At 45.1% G+C, this 24,428-nt stretch overlaps 1 protein-coding gene across 1 annotated transcript in view; it reads left to right on the top strand.

Annotated features, from left to right (window-relative positions):
• The first annotated feature begins 541 nt into the window (after positions 1 to 541).
• Positions 542 to 24,428, top strand: part of CHRNA10 (cholinergic receptor nicotinic alpha 10 subunit) — a 140,711-nt gene continuing 116,824 nt past the window's right edge. Inside the window, exon 1 of the mRNA XM_077298921.1 lies at positions 542 to 800. Coding sequence (XP_077155036.1) covers positions 755 to 800 — 46 coding nt within the window. The 5' untranslated portion in view covers positions 542 to 754. The remainder of the gene's footprint in view (positions 801 to 24,428) is intronic.

Genomic DNA, 24,428 nt, shown 5'->3' with positions numbered 1-24,428 from the left:
CTGATTCATCATCTTGGCTCACCGACGATTGAAGGCTGGTGGGGGAGCAGTATATACACATCTTCACATGATTGTGGAGCTACTGACAGACTGAGCGACATTCATAAACACTTAGGAGCCTTTACAGGTGTTAATTATTCTAATTTACTGAGATAATGACTTTGGGGTTTTCATTGGCTGTAAGCCATAATCATCGACATTAACAGAAATAAACACATGGAATAGATCATTCTGTGTGTAATGACTCCATAGAATATAGGAGGTTCACTTTTTGTATTGAAGAACTGAAATAAATTCACTTTTTGATGATATTCTGATCTTGTGAGAAGCGTGTGTGTGTGTGTGTGTGTGTGTGTGTGTGTGTGTGTGTGTGTGTGTGTGTGTGTGTGTGTGTGTGTGTGTGTGTGTGTGTGTGTGTGTGTGTGTTTTATATATATATATATATATATATATACTGTAGGCGCCGGGAGGGGAGATCGGTGCAGACTCCTGAGAGAAGACACCAGAAATACAGAAACCAGAAGAGGAGCAAAGAGAAACAGCAGGAGAGGGAGGAGGAGGAGACCGAGGAGGTGCGAAGACTGCGCTCCACACTGACACCCAGAGCACAAGAGACCCAGCGAGACATGCTGCCGAGCCGCCAGCACAGGAAGACCACCACACAGGGCATTGGGGGCAGCCAGCACCCAGGGACCCCGACCACCTCTATGGCCTGAACTCCAAAACGCAGCAGTTTCTCCACACTGCACACAACATGAGACTGCTGCCCCTGCTCAGCTGCTGCCTCTGCCTCCTGCCAGGTGAGTGGGGACCACAGGAGACCCTCAGCTTCCCCAGTAACACTGTTATCTGTGCTGTTACATAGGACTGCAGGTGACATCTACTACATTATCTGTACTCAGAGAGTCATCACTGTGTTATCTGTGGTGTTACATAGGACTGCAGGTGACATCTACTACATTATCTGTACTCAGAGAGTTATCACTGTGTTATCTGTGGTGTTACATAGGACTGCAGGTGACATCTACTACATTATCTGTACTCAGAGTTATCACTGTGTTATCTGTGCTGTTACATAGGACTGCAGGTGACATCTACTACATTATCTGTACTCAGAGACTTATCACTGTGTTACCTGTGGTGTTACATAGGACTGCAGGTGACATCTACTACATTATCTGTACTAGAGAGTTATCACTGTTGTCTGTGGTGTTACATAGGACTGCAGGTGACATCTACTACATTATCTGTACTCAGAGTTATCACTGTGTTATCTGTGGTGTTACATAGGACTGCAGGTGACATCTACTACATTATCTGTATTCAGAGAGTTATCACTGTGTTATCTGTGGTGTTACATAGGACTGCAGGTGACATCTACATTATCTGTACTCAGAGAGATATCACTGTGTTATCTGTAGTGTTACATAGGACTGCAGGTGACATCTACTCCATTATCTGTACTCAGAGAGTCATCACTGTGTTATCTGTGGTGTTACATGGGACTGCAGGTGACATCTACTACATTATCTGTACTCATACAGTTATCACTGTGTTATCTGTGGTGTTACATAGGACTGCAGGTGACATCTACTACATTATCTGTACTCAGAGAGATATCAGTGTGTTATCTGTGGTGTTGCATAGGACTGCAGGTGACATCTACTACATTATCTGTACTCAGGGAGTTATCACTGTGTTATCTGTGGTGTTACATAGGACTGCAGGTGACATCTACTACATTATCTGTACTCAGAGATATCACTGTGTTATCTGTGGTGTTACATAGGACTGCAGGTGACATCTACTACATTATCTTTGCTCGGAGAGTTAGTAGTAATTCAGCAGCCCTCCACCAGGGGCGCCGTACAGCTGAGGAGCAGCACATGGAGTTTTGATGGTGGGCACAGACTCGCTGCGGATGACCAGACGTTTTGCTACCAGTTTCATGCTGGACCTTCTGACAAAATCGAGGACATGTTAGTCATAGCGCCCAACTGTCCTGAATCCTTGTTACACAGGGGCCATGTGCAGTCTCAATTTGGTGGCGCTGTCCCAGGAGGTCAGGGCCATGTCCCAACTTTCACTCACTCTGTGCAGTGTTTTCTCTCCTGCCATGTAGTAACTGAATTCATTGCCTAGTAGCTCCTCCTCCTCTTCCCTTGACTCTAGGGTTGGGGCTGGTGTCTCACTGCTCTGTATATACTTACATTTATTTAAATAGATAATTTTTTTCTTCTTTAAAGTCTGGTTGTGACGACACAGCATTTATTCTTAATTACGCCAGAGTTATATTTTCAGTAGGCCAGGAAACAGACTAGTGTTCATATGAGTCTGAACGTTTACTTTTGAATTATGTTTTTCTTTGGTGGGTCAAGAGACATAGGCCATTGTTCATATGACCCTCAACGTTGATTCTTGTATTGATTATTGTGTTGCTATCCTTGGAGGTCAGCGACTCAGGGTCATTGAACAATTGATGTTTGCTAATATGTTAATTACCTATTGTATAAGTCTGTGTACCTTGTTGACTTTCAAACAGTGAAGGACAAACTGTGGATTGATTAAATATTGGAACAATGAGAGTTAATCTCATCCCACTTCCCCCTGACATGTGGATGATGGCCTAAAGGACAGTTGTGAACTGTAAAAGGGTGATCTACCTCTGTTCCTGGAGACAATCTACAGGATGCCAGCTTAATGGACCACGACACTAGCTGGAGGAATACAGATCTGCTTCACTGACCATCACTGAACCCTCAAAGGTTTTTTAAAATCCAGGTTGGGACAATCATATCACCTGATCACATACTTCACTGCCCTTGGTCAGCTTCCTAAGCTTGTCGTTACCTCCTCTCTGTGGGTGCCCGTCAAAAGCGGCGTGCCACTGGTGGGGGTAGTTGGCTCTTGAAGCCCTGAAGTTGCAGATGCTCTAATCCCGGTGAGCCAGCAGAAGGGTGACACTCGGTGATTTGCAGCATCTTGGGCATTTGCTGGTCTGTTATATATGTTATTGTCTGTTGATGGTTCAGTAAATTATTCCCACATTGTTTTACCCTCACTCTGTGTTGTCCGATTGGTATTCTGCCCATGAGAAAGGAGTACGGGCATTCAGTAGGATGAACCATGGTCCTTGCGGTCTTTTATAAGACAGCCAGGCCAGTAGACAAGAGCACCCACTGACCCTCGTGTCTCCACATGTGATGGCAGTGGTAGGATACTACTCAACCCGGGTGATCCAGGGGACTGGTTTTCATAGACACCATCCAAGGGCTTCACAACCAGGAAGGGATATAGACAGACCCAGCAGACCATAGGTGAGGCATACACAGCAGGTTTCAGGTGCCACCATGTCCAACCCCACCAGCTTAGCTTTGGGAAGAGTACTAGAGTGGATGTATAGCCGTAACAAAAAACGGCAACTACAGGAGCTGTGCCATCCCGGGCCTCCGACACTCGGTCACATTTGATCCAAGAATTGTTATACTGGGATGCCCAGTATATCGTGGAGGATGATGAAAACTCAGCTGACATGGACCCAGAGGAATTAAGCTACGTGCCAGAGGCAGGATCCAGTGGCGGTATGGAATCAACCCAGTCCAAAGCAGCTCAAATCCACAAGTTGTTGGTTGCATTAGGACTTGGAGCCTCAAGTGGGGAAAGGATGAAGTGAGGAAAAGGCTTGTGTTATGGAATCAGTTTGGGGAGTTCCAGTACCCCTACCATCAGCACCAGACCCTACCCACATGATGGTCCAACATTAATTCCTTTCCGCCACAGAGAAGTGCTAGTGTTAAATGAGGTCCACACTGAAGTCAATGAACATCTGCAAGATTTTGAGACTCTGATGCTGATGCACCAGGTGCCCACAGCTGATTGGGCTAAATACCTGTGGAAGTAATCATATAAAACCCAAAAAAGAAATTTTATTAAATATTGTTAAAATGCCACCAACCTGTGGCTGCACCAAAAACAAACGAAAAACACACCGTGAGAAAAACTAATGTGGGGAAAAGGACATTGTCTATGCTGAAATCTGCCTAACAGCGGGGGTAGGCGCCCTAGGGGAAGCGTTGTGGTGCCCACGCTCAACGATGGCTGACTCTGGGGTCCCAAGATAGACCCTAGTAATCCCAATGGGTCCCTCTACCCACACAATCATGTACTAAAGGTACCCCTATTGACTATACATAAAGCACACCTATAGATAGGGAGTCCTACGTCCCAACACCGTGCAATATAAACAATTGGAGAACATGTAATAGGCTATTGACGGAACTACAATGCAGTTTGCACACTTAGTCTGTATCTCTTATGACAAACGTCCCTTTGCATAGATTACTGCAATTACCATCCACCTAGACTGTGGGACATATTCACATGCATTGAAATCAATGTTATCTGCCAAACAGATCACAGCTGATCCAGTGTTCTGATAATCACTCTGTGGACCAAACTATATATCCCACATGGGCATGATGCCAAATAACAAATACCAGCCAATACTCATATATGCAATAATTCTGTAGCCGATACATCTGTCGCATTCCATAGGAAATATATTACAAAGGTAGAAACATGTGAGTAAAGTCGGTACTCATCGTCAGGTGAGGTTCCGTGCGCCTACTGTCTTAGGCTGGTTTCACATTTGCGTTTGTGGCCGCAGCGTTTGTACCGCATATTTTTTTTGTTCGCGTTTTGCCGCGTTTGACGACGCATGCGTCGTCTCGTCGTTTGCGGCTTGTCGCGGAAATGCAACATGTAGTAATTTCTAGAGGCGTCTATTTGCCGCCAGGAAACGCATGCGTTCGATCGCGCAAGGATTGCGACAAAAAAACGCATTGCTGTCAATGTAAACGCATGCGTTTTTAAGCACATGCGTTTTGTTGCTTTTTTGAACGCATGTGATGTACAGTAAAATCACACTGACAGGTTACAATAGAGTAGATATATACACATAGAATAGGTATATATACATATATATACCGACAGGATATGAGACATGGTTACATACAGTAAATCATCTCATATCCCTTCTGTTATTACATATTCCTCTTCAGTAATGTTAGAAGTGTCTGTGTGTCAAATTTGGGGGCTCTAGCTATTAAAATAAAGGGTTAAATGTCGGGAAAAATTGGCGTGCGCTCCCGCGCAATTTTCTCCGCCAGAGTGGTAAAGCCAGTGACTGGGGGCAGATATTAACCCCTTCATGACCCAGCCTATTTTGGCCTTAATGACCTTGCCGTTTTTTGCAATTCTGACCAGTGTCCCTTTATGAGGTAATAACTCCGGAACGCTTCAACGGATCCTAGCGATTCTGAGATTGTTTTTTCGTGACATATTGGGCTTCATGTTAGTGGTAAATTTAGGTCGATAATTTCTGAGTTTATTTGTGAAAAAAACGGAAATTTGGCGAAAATGTTGAAAATTTCGCAATTTTCACATTTTGAATTTTTATTCTGTTAAACCAGAGAGTTATGTGACACAAAATAGTTAATAAATAACGTTTCCCACATGTCTACTTTACATCAGCACAATTTTGGAAACAAATTTTTTTTTTGCTAGGAAGTTATAAGGGTTAAAATTTGACCAGTGATTTCTCATTTTTACAACAAAATTTACAAAACCATTTTTTTTAGGCACCACCTCACATTTGAAGTCATTTTGAGGGTTCTATATGGCTGAAAATACCCAAAAGTGACACCATTCTAAAAACTGCACCCCTCAAGGTGCTCAAAACCACATTCAAGAAGTTTATTAACCCTTCAGGTGTTTCACAGCAGCAGAAGCAACATGGAAGTAAAAAATTAACATTTAACTTTTTAGTCACAAAAATGATCTTTAAGCAACAATTTTTTTATTTTCCCAAGGGTAAAAGGAGAAACTGGACCACGGACGTTGTTGTCCAATTTGTTCTGAGTACGCTGATACCTCATATGTGGGGGTAAACCACTGTTTGGGCGCACGGCAGGGCTCGGAAGGGAAGGAGCGCCATTTGACTTTTTGAATGAAAAATTATCTCCATCGTTAGCGGACACCCTGTCGCTTTTGGAATGCCCCTGTGTGCCTAAACATTGGAGCTCCTCCACAAGTGACCCCATTTTGGAAACTAGACCCCCCAAGGAACTTATCTAGAGGCATAGTGAGCACTTTAAACCCCCAGGTGCTTCACAAATTGATCTGCAAAAATGAAAAAGTACTTTTTTTTCACACAATTTCTTTTAGCCTCAATTCTTTCATTTTCACATGGGCAACAGGATAAAATGGATCCTAAAATTTGTTGGGCAATTTCTCCTGAGTACGCCGATACCTCATATGTGGGGGTAAACCACTGTTTGGGTGCACGGCAAGGCTCGGAAGGGGAGGCATGCCATTTGACTTTTTGAATGGAAAATTAGCTCCAATCGTTAGCGGACACCATGTCGCGTTTGGAGAGCCCCTGTGTGTCTAAACATTGGAGCTCCCCTACAAGTGACCCAATTTTGGAAACTAGACCCCCCAAGGAACTTATCTAGATGCATAGTGAGCACTTATAACCCCCAGGTGCTTCACAGAAGTTTATAACGCAGAGCCGTGAAAATAAAAAATAATTTTTCTTTCCTCAAAAATGATTTTTAGCCCAGAATTTTTTATTTTCCCAAGGGTAATAAGAGAAATTGGACCCCAAATGTTGTTGTCCAGTTTGTCCTGAGTACGAGGATACCCCATATGTGGGGGTAAACCACTGATTGGGCGCACGGCAGGGCTCGGAAGGGAAGGCACGCCATTTGGCTTTTTGAATGGAAAATTAGCTCCAATCATTAGCGGACACCATGTCGCGTTTGGAGAGCCCCTGTGTGCCTAAACATTGGAGCTCCCACACAAGTGACCCCATTTTGGAAACTAGACCTCCCAAGGAACTAACCTAGATGTGTGGTGAGCACTTTGAACCCCCAAGTGCTTCACAGAAGTTTATAACGCAGAGCCATGAAAATAAAAAATAATTTTTCTTTTCTCAAAAATGATTTTTTAGCCCACAATTTTTTATTTTCCGAAGGGTAACAGGAGAAATTGGACCCCAAAAGTTGTTGTCCAGTTTCTCCTGAGTACGCTGATACCCCATATGTGGGGGTAAACCACTGTTTTGGCACGCGTTGGGGTTCGGAAGGGAAGTAGTGACGTTTTGAAATGCAGACTTTGATGGAATGCTCTGCGGGCGTCAGGTTGCTTTTGCAGAGCCCCTGATGTGCCTAAACAGTAGGAACTCCCCACAAGTGACTCCATTTTGGAAACTAGACCCCCAAGGGAACTTATCTAGATGTGTGGTGAGCACTTTAAACCCCCAAGTGCTTCACAGAAGTTTATAACGCAGAGCCGTGAAAATAATGTGTTTCCTTTCCTCAAAAATATTTTTTTAGCCCAGAATTTTTTATTTTTGCAAGAGTAACAGGAGAAATTGGACCCAAAAGTTGTTGTCCAGTTTCTCCTGAGTACGCTGATACCCCATATATGGGGGTAAACCACTGTTTGGGCACATGCCGGGGCTCGGAAGGGAAGTAGTGACGTTTTGGAATGCAGACTTTGATGGAATGGTCTGCGGGCATCATGTTACGTTTGCAGAGCCCCTGATATGCCTAAACAGTAGAAACCCCCCACAAGTGACCCCATTTTGGAAACTAGACCCCCCAAGGAACTTATCTAGATGTGTGGTGAGCACGTTCAACCCCCAAGTGCTTCACAGAAGTTTACAACGCAGAGCCGTGAAAATAAAAAATCATTTTTCTTTCCTCAAAAAAGATGTTTTAGCAAGCAATTTTTTATTTTCACAAGGGTAACAGGAGAAATTGGGCCCCAATATTTGTTGCCCAGTTTGTTGTGAGTGTGCTGGTACCCCATATGTGGGGGTAAACCACTGTTTGGGCACACGTCAGGGCTCGGAAGGGAAGTAGTGACATTTGAAATGCAGACTTTGATGGAATGGTCTGCGGGCGTCACATTGCATTTGCAGAGCCCCTGATGTGCCTAAACAGTAGAAACACCCCACAAGTGACCCCATTTTGGAAACTAGACCCCCGAAGGATCTTATCTAGATGTGTGGTGAGCACTTTCAACCCCCAAGTGCTTCACAGAAGCTAATAACGCAGAGCCGTGAAAATAAAAAATAATTGTTCTTTCCTCAAAAATTATGTTTTAGCAAGTAATTTTTTATTTTTGCAAGGGTAACAGGAGAAATTGGACCCCAACAGTTGTTGCCCAGTTTGTCCTGAGTATGCTGGTACCCCAAATGTGGGGGTACAACACTGTTTGGGCGCACGTCGGGGCTTGGAAGGGAGGGAGCACCATTTGACTTTTTGAACGCAAGATTGGCTGGAATCAATGGTGGCGCCATGTTGCGTTTGGAGACCCCTGATGTGCCTAAACAGTGGAAACCCCTCAATTCTAACTTCAACACTAACCCCAACACACCCCTAATCCTAATCCCAACTGTAGCCATAACCCTAATCACAACCCTAACCCCAACACACCCCTAACCACAACCCTAATCGCAACACACCCGTAACCCTAATTCCAACCCTAATCCTAACCCTAATCCCAACCCTAACCCTAATCCCAACCCTAACCACAACTGTAACCCCAACGCACCCCTAACCCTATCCGTAACCCTAACCACAAGCCTAATCTTAACCCTATTTCCAACCCTAGCCCTAATTCCAACCCCAACTCTAATTCCAACCCTAACCCTAAGGCTATGTGCCCACGTTGCGGATTCATGTGAGATTGTTCCGCACGATTTTTGAAAAATCTGCAGGTAAAAGGCACTGCGTTTTACCTGCGGATTTACAGCAGATTTCCAGTGTTTTTTTGTGCGGATTTCACCTGCGGATTCCTATTGAGGAACAGGTGTAAAACGCTGCGGAATCCGCACAAAGAATTGACATGCTGCGGAAAATACAACGCAGCGTTTCTGCACGGAATTTTCCGCACCATGGGCACAGCGGATTTGGTTTTCCATAAGTGTACATGGTACTGTAAACCTGATGGAAAACTGCTACGAATTCGCAGCGGCCAATCCACTGCGGATCCGGCCAATCCGCTGCGGATCCGCGGCCAATCCGCTGCGGATCCGCAGCCAAATCCGCACTGTGTCCACATGCCATAACCCTACCCCTAACCCTAACCCTACCCGTAACCCTAACCCTAACCCTACCCCTAGTTCTAACCCTAGTTCTAACCCTAACCCTAGTGGAAAAAGAAAAAAAAATATTTTCTTTATTTTATTATTGTCCCTACCTATGGGGGGGGGGTTTTATTTATTTTTTTTATTTTGATCGCTGTGATAGAACCTACCACAGCGATCAAAATGTACTTTGTAATGAATCTGCCGGCCGGCAGATTCGGCGGGCGCACTGAGCATGCGCCCGCCATTTTGGAAGATGGCGGCGCCCATGGAGGAGGCGGACGGGCACCGGGAGCCTCGGTAAGTATAAGGGGGGAGAGATCGGGGCACGGGGGGGCGTCGGAGCACGGGGGGGTGACATAGGAGCACGGGGGGAGCGGACAGGAGGACGGGGGAGCGGAGCACAGGACGGAGGGGACTACGGGACAGATCGGTGGCTTGGGGGGGCGATCGGTGGGGTAGGGGGGGGTCACTTCAGTATTTCCAGCCATGGCCGATGATATTGCAGCATCGGCCATGGCTGGATTGTAATATTTCACCAGTTTTTTAGGTGAAATATTACAAATCGCTCTGATTGGCAGTTTCACTTTCAACAGCCAATCAGAGCGATCGTAGCCACGGGGGGGTGAAGCCACCCCCCCTGGGCTGAAGTACCACTCCCCCTGTCCCTGCAGAACGGGTGAAATCGGAGTTAACCCTTTCACCCATTCTGCAGCGACGCGATCATTCCATGATGCCACATAGGCGTCATGGGTCGGATTGGCACGGGTTTTCATGATGCCTACGTGGCGTCATGGGTCGGGAAGGGGTTAATAGCCAGGAGCGGGTCCATGGTTATTGGCCTCCCTGTTGTGAATTAGACTTTTTGGCTCCCTCTTGTGGTCACTAGTGGTATGACTCTGGGATTGTCTTTTTTTCTGTTTGGCACTCACCTGGGTCGTTAGTCCAGGGGTGTTGCTATATAAACTTCCTGGATCCTTAGTCCAGTGCCTGGCATCGTTGTAATCAGATCCTTCTGTTGCTCCTGTCTGCTGGTCCTGGCTCTTGCAAAATTAAGCTAAGTCTTGCTTCTTTGTTTTTTGAGTTACTTGCTTTGCTACTATTTTTGTCCAGCTTGTACTAAATGTGATTTCTGACCTTGCTGGAAGCTCTAGGGGGCTGGTGTTCTCCCCCCGGCCGTTAGACGGTTCGGGGGTTCTTGAATATCCAGCGTGGATATTTTAATAGGGTTTTTGCTGACCATATAAGTCATCTTACTATATTCTGCTATTAGCTAGTGGGCCTCTCTTTGCTAAATACCTAGCTCATTCTTATGTTTGTCTTTTCCTCTTACCTCACCGTTATTTGTTGGGGGCTTGTATCCAACTTTTGGGGTCTTTTCTCTGGAGGCAAGAAAGGTCTTTCTTTTCCCTTCTAGGGTTAGTTAGTTCTCCGGCTGGCGCGAGACGTCTAGAACCAACGTAGGCACGTTCCCCGGCTACTTCTATTTGTGGTGCTAGGATTAGATATATGGTCAGCCCAGTTACCACTGCCCTATGAGCTTGTTTTCTGTGTTTGCAGACTTGGTATTGATTCCTGAGACCCTCTGCCATTGGGGTCTGCCAGGCCGACATTGAATGTTTAATGCATTGCAGAAGTGGGATATAAGAAAGGAAATTCTGAATTTTTTTTGTTATTTTTTTTCCTCTCTTCCTCCCCTTTACCTCTGAGTGGCTTGAGCTTGCTGCAGACATGAATGTCCAGACCTTGATTACAAGTGTGGACCAGCTTGCTGGTCGTGTGCAAAGCATACAAGATTTTGTTACCAGTAGTCCTATGTCTGAACCTAAAATACCTATTCCTGAACTGTTTTCTGGAGACCGATTTAAGTTTAGGAATTTCAGGGATAATTGTAAGTTGTTTCTATCTCTGAGACCCCGTTCATCTGGAGACTCTGTTCAGCAAGTTAAAATTGTTATCTCTTTTTTACGGGGCGACCCTCAGGATTGGGCCTTCTCGCTAGCGCCAGGAGATCCGGCATTGGCAAATATTGATGCGTTTTTTTCTGGCGCTCGGATTGCTTTACGAGGAACCCAATCTTGAGGTTCAGGCAGAAAAAGCCTTGCTGGCTATTTCTCGGGGCCAGGATGAAGCTGAAGTGTATTGCCAAAAATTTCGGAAATGGTCCGTGCTTACTCAGTGGAATGAGTGTGCTCTGGCCGCAAACTTCAGAAATGGCCTTTCTGAAGCCATTAAGAATGTGATGGTGGGTTTCTCCATTCCTACAAGTCTGAATGATTCCATGGCGCTGGCTATTCAAATTGACCGGCGTTTGCGGGAGCGCAAAACCGCTAATCCTCTGGTGGTGTTGTCTGAACAAACACCTGATTTAATGCAATGTGATAGAATTCAGACCAGAAATGAGCGGAAAAATCATAGACGTCAGAATGGGTTGTGTTTTTACTGTGGTGATTCTACACATGTTATATCAGCATGCTCTAAACGCCTAACAAGGGTTGTTAGTCCTGTCGCCATTGGTAATTTGCAACCTAAATTTATTTTGTCTGTGACTTTAATTTGCTCATTGTCCTCTTACCCTGTTATGGCGTTTGTGGATTCAGGTGCTGCCCTGAGTCTTATGGATCTGTCATTTGCCAAGCGTTGTGGTTTTGTTCTTGAGCCGTTGGTTAATCCTATCCCTCTGAGGGGTATTGATGCTACGCCATTGGCGGAAAATAAACCGCAGTTTTGGACACAGGTAACCATGTGCATGACTCCTGAACATCGGGAGGTGATTCGTTTTCTTGTTCTGCATAAAATGCATGATTTGGTCATTTTGGGTCTGCCATGGTTACAGACCCATAATCCAGTCTTGGATTGGAAGGCAATGTCTGTGTCAAGTTGGGGTTGTCAGGGTATTCATGGTGATTCCCCGCCGGTGTCTATTGCTTCCTCTACTCCTTCGGAAGTTCCTGAGTATTTGTCTGATTATCAGGATGTGTTCAGCGAGTCCAGGTCCAGTGTTCTGCCTCCTCATAGGGACTGTGACTGTGCCATAGATTTGATTCCAGGTAGCAAATTTCCTAAGGGAAGACTATTTAACCTGTCTGTACCTGAGCATACCGCAATGCGTTCGTATATCAAGGAATCTCTGGAGAAGGGGCATATCCGTCCTTCCTCTTCCCCTCTTGGTGCGGGATTCTTTTTTGTGGCCAAGAAGGACAGATCTTTGAGACCTTGTATTGACTATCGGCTTTTGAATAAAATCACTGTTAAATTTCAGTATCCTTTGCCTCTGTTGTCAGACTTGTTTGCCCGAATTAAAGGTGCCAAGTGGTTTACCAAGATAGATCTTCGTGGTGCGTACAACCTTGTGCGTATTAAGCGAGGAGATGAATGGAAAACCGCGTTTAATACGCCCGAAGGTCATTTTGAGTACTTGGTGATGCCTTTTGGGCTCTCTAATGCTCCTTCAGTGTTTCAGTCCTTTATGCATGATATTTTCCGGAAGTATCTGGATAAATTTATGATCGTTTATCTGGATGATATTCTGGTTTTTTCTGATGACTGGGACTCGCATGTAGAGCAGGTCAGGATGGTGTTTCAGGTTTTGCGTGAGAATGCTTTATTTGTTAAGGGCTCAAAGTGTCTCTTTGGAGTACAGAAGGTTCCCTTTTTGGGGTTTATTTTTTCCCCTTCTGCGGTGGAGATGGACCCAGTCAAGGTCCGTGCTATTCATGATTGGACTCAACCCACGTCAGTTAAGAGTCTTCAGAAGTTCTTGGGTTTTGCTAACTTCTACCGTCATTTTATTGCTAATTTTTCTAGCATTGCTAAACCTTTGACGGATATGACCAAGAAAGGTTCTGATGTTGCTAACTGGGCTCCTGCAGCCGTGTAGGCTTTCCAGGAGTTGAAGCGCCGGTTTACTTCGGCGCCTGTTTTGTGCCAGCCTGATGTCTCACTTCCCTTTCAGGTTGAAGTGGATGCTTCTGAGATTGGGGCAGGGGCCGTTTTGTCGCAGAGAGGCCCTGGTTGCTCTGTGATGAGACCTTGTGCCTTTTTCTCGAGGAAGTTTTCGCCTGCTGAGCGGAATTATGATGTTGGCAATCGGGAGTTGTTGGCCATGAAGTGGGCATTTGAGGAGTGGCGTCATTGGCTCGAGGGTGCTAAGCATCGTGTGGTGGTCTTGACTGATCACAAAAATCTGATGTATCTCGAGTCTGCTAAACGCCTTAATCCGAGACAGGCCCGCTGGTCATTGTTTTTCTCCCGTTTTGACTTTGTGGTCTCGTATTTACCAGGTTCAAAGAATGTGAAGGCTGATGCTCTTTCAAGGAGCTTTGTGCCTGACTCTCCGGGAGTCGCAGAACCAGTTGGTATTCATAAAGAGGGAGTTATCTTGTCAGCCATTTCTCCGGATTTGCGACGTGTGTTGCAGAGATTTCAGGCTGGTAGACCTGACTCTTGTCCACCTGACAGACTGTTTGTTCCTGATAAGTGGACCAGCAGAGTCATTTCCGAGGTTCATTCCTCGGTGTTGGCAGGGCATCCGGGAATTTTTGGCACCAGAGATCTGGTGGCTAGGTCCTTTTGGTGGCCTTCCTTGTCACGGGATGTGCGGTCGTTTGTGCAGTCCTGTGGGACTTGTGCTCGGGCTAAGCCTTGCTGTTCGCGTGCCAGCGGGTTGCTCTTGCCCTTGCCTGTCCCGAAGAGGCCTTGGACACACATTTCCATGGATTTCATTTCAGATCTCCCGGTGTCTCAGGGCATGTCTGTCATCTGGATGGTATGTGATCGCTTTTCTAAGATGGTCCATTTGGTACCTTTGCCTAAGCTGCCTTCCTCTTCCGATCTGGTTCCTGTGTTCTTTCAGAATGTGGTTTGTTTACACGGCATTCCTGAGAATATTGTGTCTGACAGAGGATCCCAGTTTGTTTCCAGGTTCTGGCGATCCTTTTGTGCTAGGATGGGCATTGAGTTGTCGTTTTCGTCTGCCTTTCATCCTCAGACTAATGGACAAACGGAGCGAACTAATCAGACTCTGGAGGCTTATTTGAGGTGTTTTGTTTCTGCGGATCAGGATGATTGGGTGACCTTCTTGCCGTTTGCTGAGTTTGCCCTTAATAATCGGGCTAGTTCCGCTACATTGGTTTCGCCATTTTTCTGCAACTCTGGTTTCCATCCTCGTTTTTCCTCGGGACATGTGGAGCCTTCTGACTGTCCTGGGATAGATTCTGTGGTGGATAGGTTGCAGCAGATCTGGAATCATGTGGTGGACAACTTAAAGTTGTCACAAGAGAAGGCTCAGCGTTTTGCCAACCGCCGCCGCGGTGTGGTCCCCGACTTCGTGTTGGGTATTTGGTATGGCTGTCTTCTCGATTTGTTCCTATGAAGGTCTCCTCTCCTAAATTTAAGCCTCACTTCATCGGTCCTTACAAGATATTGGAAATCCTTAATCCTGTGTCCTTTCGCTTGGATCTTCCTGTGTCGTTTGCCATTCACAACGTGTTCCATAGGTCTTTGTTGCGGCGGTACGTTGTACCTGTGGTTCCTTCTGTTGAGCCTCCTGCTCTGGTGTTGGTTGAGGGCGAGTTGGAGTATGTGGTGGAGAAGATCTTGGATTCTCGTCTCTCCAGGCGGAGGCTTCAGTATCTGGTCAAGTGGAAGGGCTATGGTCAGGAGGATAATTCCTGGGTGGTTGCCTCTGATGTGCATGCGGCCGATTTAGTTCGTGCCTTTCACGCTGCTCATCCTGATCGCCCTGGTGGTCTTGGTGAGGGTTCGGTGACCCCTCCTTAAGGGGGGGGTACTGTTGTGAATTAGACTTTTTGGCTCCCTCTTGTGGTCACTAGTGGTATGACTCTGGGATTGTCTTTTTTCTGTTTGGCACTCACCTGGGTCGTTAGTCCAGGGGTGTCGCTATATTAACTTCCTGGATCCTTAGTCCAGTGCCTGGCATCGTTGTAATCAGATCCTTCTGTTGCTCCTGTCTGCTGGTCCTGGCTCTTGCAAAATTAAGCTAAGTCTTGCTTCTTTGTTTTTTGAGTTACTTGCTTTGCTACTATTTTTGTCCAGCTTGTACTAAATGTGATTTCTGACCTTGCTGGAAGCTCTAGGGGGCTGGTGTTCTCCCCCCGGCCGTTAGACGGTTCGGGGGTTCTTGAATATCCAGCGTGGATATTTTAATAGGGTTTTTGCTGACCATATAAGTCATCTTACTATATTCTGCTATTAGCTAGTGGGCCTCTCTTTGCTAAATACCTAGCTCATTCTTATGTTTGTCTTTTCCTCTTACCTCACCGTTATTATTTGTTGGGGGCTTGTATCCAACTTTTGGGGTCTTTTCTCTGGAGGCAAGAAATGTCTTTCTTTTCCCTTCTAGGGTTAGTTCGTTCTCCGGCTGGCGCGAGACGTCTAGAACCACCGTAGGCACGTTCCCCGGCTACTTCTATTTGTGGTGCTAGGATTAGATATATGGTCAGCCCAGTTACCACTGCCCTATGAGCTGGTTTTTTGTGTTTGCAGACTTGGTATTGATTCCTGAGACCCTCTGCCATTGGGGTCATAACACCTCCCCCTGGCTACAAACATCTGCCCCCAGCCACCCCAGAAAAGGCACATCTGGAAGATGCGCCTATTCTGGCACTTGGCCACTCTCTTCCCACTCCTGTGTAGCTGTGGGATATGGGGTAATGAAGGGTTAATGTCACCTTGCTATTGTAAGGTGACATTAAGCCAGATTAATAATGGAGAGGCGTCAATTATGTCACCTATCCATTATTAATCCAATCGTACGAAATGGTTAGGAAAACACACACACACACACACACACATTATTTTAATGAAATAAAGACATGTTGTTGTAATATTTTATTAGACTCTTAATCCACCTGAAGACCCTTGTCACCTGAAACAAAGTTTAAAAAAACAAACAACAATATTCCTTACCTTCCGTCATTCTGTCCCACGTTGTAAATCTATCTGAAAGGGTTAACTAGTTTTACAAGCAGAAGCCTGTTAATGCAGGCGCCCCTGCCTGTAAAAACCCAGGGAATGAATGGATTGGAGGGGAATGTGTTGTGATTTTGCTTTTTGCTCCCTCTAGTGGTCATTAGTGATTTGACTCTGGAGCGTCTGTCTTTTTCTATATCCTCACCTGGGCCGTTAGTTCAGGGGCGTTGCTATATAAGCTCCCTGGACCTTCAGTTCAATGCCTGGCATCGTTGAAATCAGAGCTAATCTGTTGTGCTCTTGTCCTCTGATCCTGGTTCCTGTTTTTCAAGCTAAGTCTGCTTCTTTGCTTTTTGCTTTTGTTTTGTTTGGTATTTTTGTCCAGCTTGTTCCTATCTGTATCCTGACCTTTGCTGGAAGCTCTAGGGGGCTGGTGTTCTCCCCCCGGACCGTTAGACGGTTCGGGGGTTCTTGAATCTCCAGCGTGGATTTTTATAGGGTTTTTGTTGACCAGATAAGTTATCTTGCTATATTCTGCTATTAGTAAGCTGGCCTCTCTTTGCTGAACCTGGTTCATTTCTGTGTTTGTCATTTCCTCTTACCTCACCGTTATTATTTGTGGGGGGCTTGTATCTTGCTTTGGGGTCCCTTTCTCTGGAGGCAAGAGAGGTCTTTGTTTTCTTCTCCTAGGGGTAGTTAGATTCTCCGGCTGGCGCGAGTCATCTAGCGATCACCGTAGGCATGATCCCCGGCTACTTCTAGTGTTGGCGTTAGGAGTAGCTATTTGGTCAACCCAGTTACCACAGCCCTATGAGCTGGATTTTTGTATCTTGCAGACTTACACGTTCCTCTGAGACCCTGTCCACTGGGGTCATAACAGTATGCCAGGCCTGTATTAAATGTTTAATGCATTGCAGAAGTGGGATTATAAGAAAGAAAATTTTGAGGTTTTTTTTCCCTCTCTCATTTTTTTTTTTTCTTTTCCCCTTTACCTCAGAGTGGCTTAAGCTTGCTGCAGACATGAATGTCCAGACCTTGATTACAAGTGTGGACCAGCTTGCCGCTCGTGTGCAGGGTATACAAGATTATGTTACCAGAAATCCTAGGTCTGAACCCAAGATTCCGATTCCTGAACTGTTTTCAGGAGACCGATTTAAGTTTAGGAATTTCAGGAATAATTGTAAATTATTTTTGTCCCTGAAACCTTGTTCGTCTGGAGACTCTGCTCAACAAGTAAAAATTGTTATTTCATTCTTACGGGGTGACCCTCAGGATTGGGCTTTTTCGTTGGCGCCAGGAGATCCGGCATTGGCTGATATTGATGCGTTTTTTCTGGCGCTCGGTTTACTTTATGAGGAACCCAATCTTGAGATTCAGGCAGAGAAAGCCTTGCTGGCTATGTCTCAGGGCCAGGACGAGGCTGAGGTGTATTGCCAAAAATTTCGGAAATGGTCCGTGCTGACACATTGGAACGAGTGTGCACTGGCCGCTAATTTTAGAAATGGCCTTTCTGAGGCCATTAAGAATGTTATGGTGGGTTTTCCCATTCCCACAGGTCTGAATGATACCATGTCCCTGGCTATTCAAATTGACCGGCGGTTGCGGGAGCGCAAAACCGCAAATTCCCTCATGTTGTTGTCTGAACAGACACCTGATGTGATGCAATGTGATAGAAAAACCGCAAATTCCCTCATGGTGTTGTCTGAACGGACACCTGATTTAATGCAATGTGATAGAATCCTGACTAGAAATGAGCGGAAAATTCATAGACGCCGGAATGGCTTGTGCTACTACTGTGGTGATTCTACACATGTTATCTCAGCATGCTCTAAACGTATATCTAAGGTTGTTAGTCCTGTCACCGTTGGTAATTTGCATCCTAAGTTTATTCTGTCTGTAACTTTGATTTGCTCACTGTCATCGTATCCTGTCATGGCGTTTGTAGATTCAGGTGCTGCTCTGAGTCTTATGGATCTGTCATTTGCCAAGCGCTGTGGTTTTATTCTTGAACCATTAGAAAATCCTATCCCTCTTAGGGGTATTGATGCTCCGCCATTGGCAGAAAATAAACCGCAGTATTGGACACAGGTTACCATGTGCATGACTCCTGAACACCGCGAGGTGATACGTTTTCTCGTTCTACATAAAATGCATGATTTGGTTGTTTTGGGGCTGCCATGGTTACAGACCCATAATCCAGTCCTTGACTGGAAGGCTATGTCAGTATCTAGTTGGGGCTGTCGTGGTATTCATGAGGATTCCCTGCCTGTGTCTATTGCTTCTTCTACGCCTTCGGAAGTTCCGGAGTATTTGTCTGATTATCAGGATGTCTTCAGCGAGTCCAGGTCCAGTGCTCTGCCTCCTCATAGGGAATGTGACTGTGCAATAGATTTGATTCCAGGCAGTAAATTTCCTAAGGGAAGACTGTTTAATCTGTCGATACCTGAACATACCGCTATGCGTTCATATATCAAGGAGTCTCTGGAGAAAGGACACATCCGTCCGTCTTCTTCCCCTCTTGGTGCGGGATTCTTTTTTGTGGCTAAAAAGGACGGATCTTTGAGGCCTTGTATTGACTATCGGCTTTTAAATAAGATCACTGTCAAATTTCAGTATCCTTTGCCTCTGTTGTCGGACTTGTTTGCCCGGATTAAAGGTGCCAAGTGGTTTACCAAGATAGACCTTCGTGGTGCGTACAACCTTGTGCGCATTAAGCAAGGGGATGAATGGAAAACCGCATTCAATACGCCCGAAGGTCATTTTGAGTACTTGGTGATGCCTTTTGGGCTCTCTAATGCCCCTTCAGTTTTTCAGTCCTTTATGCATGACATTTTCCGGAACTATCTGGATAAATTTCTGATCGTTTATCTGGATGATATTCTGTTTTTTTCTGATAATTGGGACTCGCATGTGGAGCAGGTCAGGATGGTCTTTAAAATTTTGCGTGAAAATTCTTTGTTTGTCAAGGGCTCAAAGTGTCTCTTTGGTGTACAGAAGGTTCCCTTTTTGGGGTTCATTTTTTCCCCTTCTGCTGTGGAGATGGACCCAGTCAAGGTCCGAGCTATTCTTGATTGGACTCAGCCCTCGTCAGTTAAGAGTCTTCAGAAGTTCTTGGGTTTCGCTAACTTCTACCGTCGTTTTATCGCTAACTTTTCTGGCGTTGTGAAACCTTTGACGGATATGACCAAGAAGGGCTCCGATGTGGTTAATTGGGCTCCTGCTGCCGTGGAGGCTTTCCAGGAGTTGAAACGTCGGTTTACTTCGGCGCCTGTTTTGTGCCAGCCTGATGTCTCGCTTCCCTTTCAAGTTGAGGTGGATGCTTCAGAGATTGGAGCAGGGGCCGTTTTGTCGCAGAGAGGCCCTGGTTGCTCTGTTATGAGACCTTGCGCCTTTTTCTCTAGGAAGTTTTCGCCTGCGGAGCGAAATTATGATGTGGGCAATCGGGAGTTGTTGGCCATGAAATGGGCATTTGAGGAGTGGCGTCATTGGCTCGAGGGTGCTAAGCATCGTGTGGTGGTCTTGACTGATCACAAAAATCTGATGTATCTCGAGTCTGCTAAACGCCTGAATCCTAGACAGGCCCGCTGGTCATTGTTTTTCTCCCGTTTTGACTTTGTTGTCTCGTATTTACCAGGTTCAAAGAATATGAAGGTTTCCTCTCCCAAATTTAAACCTCGTTTTATTGGTCCTTACAAGATATTGGAAATTCTTAATCCTGTATCCTTTCGCCTGGATCTTCCTGTGTCGTTTGCTATCCACAACGTGTTTCATAGGTCCTTGTTGCGGCGGTACGTTGTGCCTGTGGTTCCTTCTGCTGAGCCTCCTGCTCCGGTGTTGGTTGAGGGCGAGTTGGAGTACGTGGTGGAGAAGATCTTGGATTCTCGTCTCTCCAGGCGGAGGCTTCAGTACCTGGTCAAGTGGAAGGGCTATGGTCAGGAAGATAATTCCTGGGTGGTCGCCTCTGATGTTCATGCGGCCGATTTAGTTCGTGCCTTTCACGCCGCTCATCCTGATCGCCCTGGTGGTCGGGGTGAGGGTTCGGTGACCCCTCACTAAGGGGGGGGTACTGTTGTGATTTTGCTTTTTGCTCCCTCTAGTGGTCATTAGTGATTTGACTCTGGAGCGTCTGTCTTTTTCTATATCCTCACCTGGGCCGTTAGTTCAGGGGCGTTGCTATATAAGCTCCCTGGACCTTCAGTTCAATGCCTGGCATCGTTGAAATCAGAGCTAATCTGTTGTGCTCTTGTCCTCTGATCCTGGTTCCTGTTTTTCAAGCTAAGTCTGCTTCTTTGCTTTTTGCTTTTGTTTTGTTTGGTATTTTTGTCCAGCTTGTTCCTATCTGTATCCTGACCTTTGCTGGAAGCTCTAGGGGGCTGGTGTTCTCCCCCCGGACCGTTAGACGGTTCGGGGGTTCTTGAATCTCCAGCGTGGATTTTTATAGGGTTTTTGTTGACCAGATAAGTTATCTTGCTATATTCTGCTATTAGTAAGCTGGCCTCTCTTTGCTGAACCTGGTTCATTTCTGTGTTTGTCATTTCCTCTTACCTCACCGTTATTATTTGTGGGGGGCTTGTATCTTGCTTTGGGGTCCCTTTCTCTGGAGGCAAGAGAGGTCTTTGTTTTCTTCTCCTAGGGGTAGTTAGATTCTCCGGCTGGCGCGAGTCATCTAGCGATCACCGTAGGCATGATCCCCGGCTACTTCTAGTGTTGGCGTTAGGAGTAGCTATTTGGTCAACCCAGTTACCACAGCCCTATGAGCTGGATTTTTGTATCTTGCAGACTTACACGTTCCTCTGAGACCCTGTCCACTGGGGTCATAACAGGAATGACCTGTAGTTACCTTGAGTCGCGGTGATGCGCCCTCTGCTGGATGTCTTCATATGAACTCGAGCATGGGAACTTTTACCAGGCTCGAGTTCATATAAGGACATCCAGCAGAGGGCGCCTCACTGCGACTCAAGGTAAATACAGGTCATTCCCCTCCAATCCATTCATTCCCTAGGTTTTACAGGCACGAGCACTGCTTTAGCAGAGCTCCTGGCTGTAAAATGAATTAACCCCTTCAGATGGATTTACTTCGTGGGACTTGACCTGAGTGACGGAAGGTATGAGATATTGTTGTTTTTTTATTTTTCCTTTGTTACAGAACGAGGGTCTTCAGGTGGATTACTGTTGTGAAATTGGATTCTGGGCTCCCCCGGTGGCCACTGGTGGAATTGAACTTGTGTGCATCATCCTCTCTGTTCACCTGTTCCCATCAGGATGTGGGAGTCTCTATATAACCTTGCTCCTCTGTCAGTTTCATGCCGGTCAACAATGTAATCAGAAGCCTTTCTTTGCATGTTCCTGCTACTAGACAACTCCCAGCTAAGTTGGACTTTCGTCCTTGTTTGTTTTTGCATTTTGTTCCAGTTCACAGCTGCTGTTTCGTTACTGTGTCTGGAAAGCTCTTGTGATCTGAAATTGCCACTCTGGTGTTATGAGTTAATACTAGAGTCTTAAAGTAATTTCTGGATGGTGTTTTGATAGGGTTTTCAGCTGACCATGAAAGTGCCCTTTCTGTCTTCCTGCTATCTAGTAAGCGGACCTCGATTTTGCTAAACCTATTTTCATACTACGTTTGTCATTTCATCTAAAATCACCGCCAATATATGTGGGGGCCTCTGTCTGCCTTTTGGGGAAATTTCTCTAGAGGTGAGCCAGGACTGTATTTTCCTCTGCTAGGATTAGTTAGTCCTCCGGCTGGCGCTGGGCGTCTAGGGATAAAACGTAGGCACGCTACCCGGCCACTGTTAATTGTGCGGCAGGTTTAGTTCATGGTCAGTTTAGATTCCATCTTCCAAGAGCTAGTTCTTATATATGCTGGGCTATGTTCTCTCGCCATTGAGAATCATGACAGATTACCAGTATAATAAAATATTACAACAACTGGGGTGGCTGGGGGCAGATGTTTGTAGCCAGGGGGGCCAATAACCATGGACCCTCTCTAGGCTATTAATATCTGCCCCCAGTCACTGGCTTTACTACTCTGGCGGAGAAAATTGCGCGGGAGCCCACGCCAATTTTTTCCGCCATTTAACCCTTTAATTTAATAGCTAGAGCGCCCAAATTTGACACAGACACTTCTTACATTACTGAAGAGGAATATGTAATAACAGAAGGGATATGAGATGATTTACTGTATGTAACCATGTCTCATATCCTGTCGGGTTTGTGAAGGAGAAATGAAAAGCCGGCAATTGAATTAGCGGCTTTTATGCTATCTAGCGCTGCATTAAATATAAATATACATATATAGGTGTCTCACTGATTATATATATATATATATATATATATATATATATATATATATATATATATATATATTATATAATATATAAAGCTGAATGTGTGTATGTATGTATGTGTGTATGTCCAGGATTGGCATCTGAACCGTCGCAGCTACAGCCACAAAATTTTGCACAGTCACACGTCTGGACCCCGAGAGCGTCATAGGCTATGTTGTGAGGTGAAATTTTAACCCCACGGGTTCCAATTCACCAAACAATTTTGCCCCTATCTACATAATGGGGAAAAAATGAAAGGAAAAGTGTTGGAGGCAAATTAACAGCTGCCAGATGTGAACAATGAGGACTTAAAGAATGAGAGCGATGGCGCCAAAGAGTATATACTGTACAGTTGCTAAAGTGGGGCCCCGACATGGGATAATCACCACACCACCACGGGGATATGAACACACACAAAATGCGCCACACACTACCACGTGCTTGAACACATATACCACCCTCAGCGCACATTTCACCACACATACACCAACCTCGCCACATAAAAGTCGAAACACAAAAGTCGCCGCTCAAAACTCGCCACGTGCAAAACTCGCCACACGCAAAACTTGCACACGCGGAAAAATTGCCACATGCACAAAAGTTGCAACACATGCAAAAGTTGCCTCACACAAAACTTGCACATACTCAAAACGCACCACACATAAAACTCGCCACGCGCAAATCTTGCTGCACACAACTTGCTACACTAACCTGTCACATGCAACTCGACACACAAAAAGTTGCTACACGCATGTCGCCACACAAAACTCATCTCACAAAAGTCGCTACATGCATGTCGCCACAAGCAACTCAACACACACAACTTGACACACGAAACTCGCCCTAAAACACACACAAGTCTGGTATTATCCTTCAAAAATAAAAATCTGATTAATAAGCAGACAAACTACAAGAGCAACAAATGTACCATATAGGAATCCGGCAGCTGTCAGTCACATGACCAGTCTATTATGTGTATGTGTGAGCTAATATATACTGCCAGGGGGTGGGCTTCCTGTTGGCTGGGGATTTATCAGGCTGCTATTTTAGCTTACAAATACTGAGGTAAAAATACTGACCAAATAACATGTGAACGAGGGCTAATACAGGAGGAGATGGTAATATAGGTTAAGAAATGCTTCTATTAGCTTAGTTTTTGCCTTTTAATAATTACATTTCTATCTATTTGTTTTGTGGTTTTTGTGTGCAGAATACATTTTTGTTAACACATTCTATTTTGCTAACAGCAATATATATATATATATATATATATATATATATATATATATATATATATATATATATATATATATATATACACACACACACACATATATATACATATATATATATACACACATATATATATACACATATATATATATACACACACACACATATATACATATATATATATACACACACACATATATATACATACACACACATATACATAGAATAGGTACATTATATATATATATATATATATATATATATATATATATGTACCTATTCTATGTGTATATATCTACTCTATTCTAACCTGTCAGTGTGATTTTACTGTACACCGCGCTGAATATTACCGGCTTGATTTTTCTCTTGTGAAATTTCTCATCATGCGCACCATAAACGCAAACGAAACGCAGGAAAACATGCATGTAAACACGTACAAACGCGGCGTTTTTTAACAGCATGCGTCAACGCATGCGTCAAAAAAACACCGCGTTTGTACGCGTTTATATGCGTTTTTTTCACCACTTGCGGATGCGTTTTAAACGCTGCGGATTTAAACGCAAATGTGAAACTAGCCTTATATAGCCTCAACGCTTTTCGCCTCTCTGGCTCATCAGGAGGCCCGATTTCATGTCATGTGTCTCGATGGTATGTGGTATGATATTGACCACGCTGCTGTTGCCCTCTGGGATGTGATCGTGCCAAAGTGTGTCCTCAGGGCCGGGATCCCATGTCAAGAGCCAGTCTGCTGGCCAAGCCAATCAACGTCTGCCAAAATG

The sequence above is a fragment of the Ranitomeya variabilis genome, chromosome 3 (genome assembly GCF_051348905.1).
Source record: "Ranitomeya variabilis isolate aRanVar5 chromosome 3, aRanVar5.hap1, whole genome shotgun sequence".
Classification (NCBI taxonomy): domain Eukaryota; kingdom Metazoa; phylum Chordata; class Amphibia; order Anura; family Dendrobatidae; genus Ranitomeya; species Ranitomeya variabilis.
Note: the sequence above shows the minus strand (reverse complement) of the source record. Positions and strands in the feature narration are given on the sequence as shown.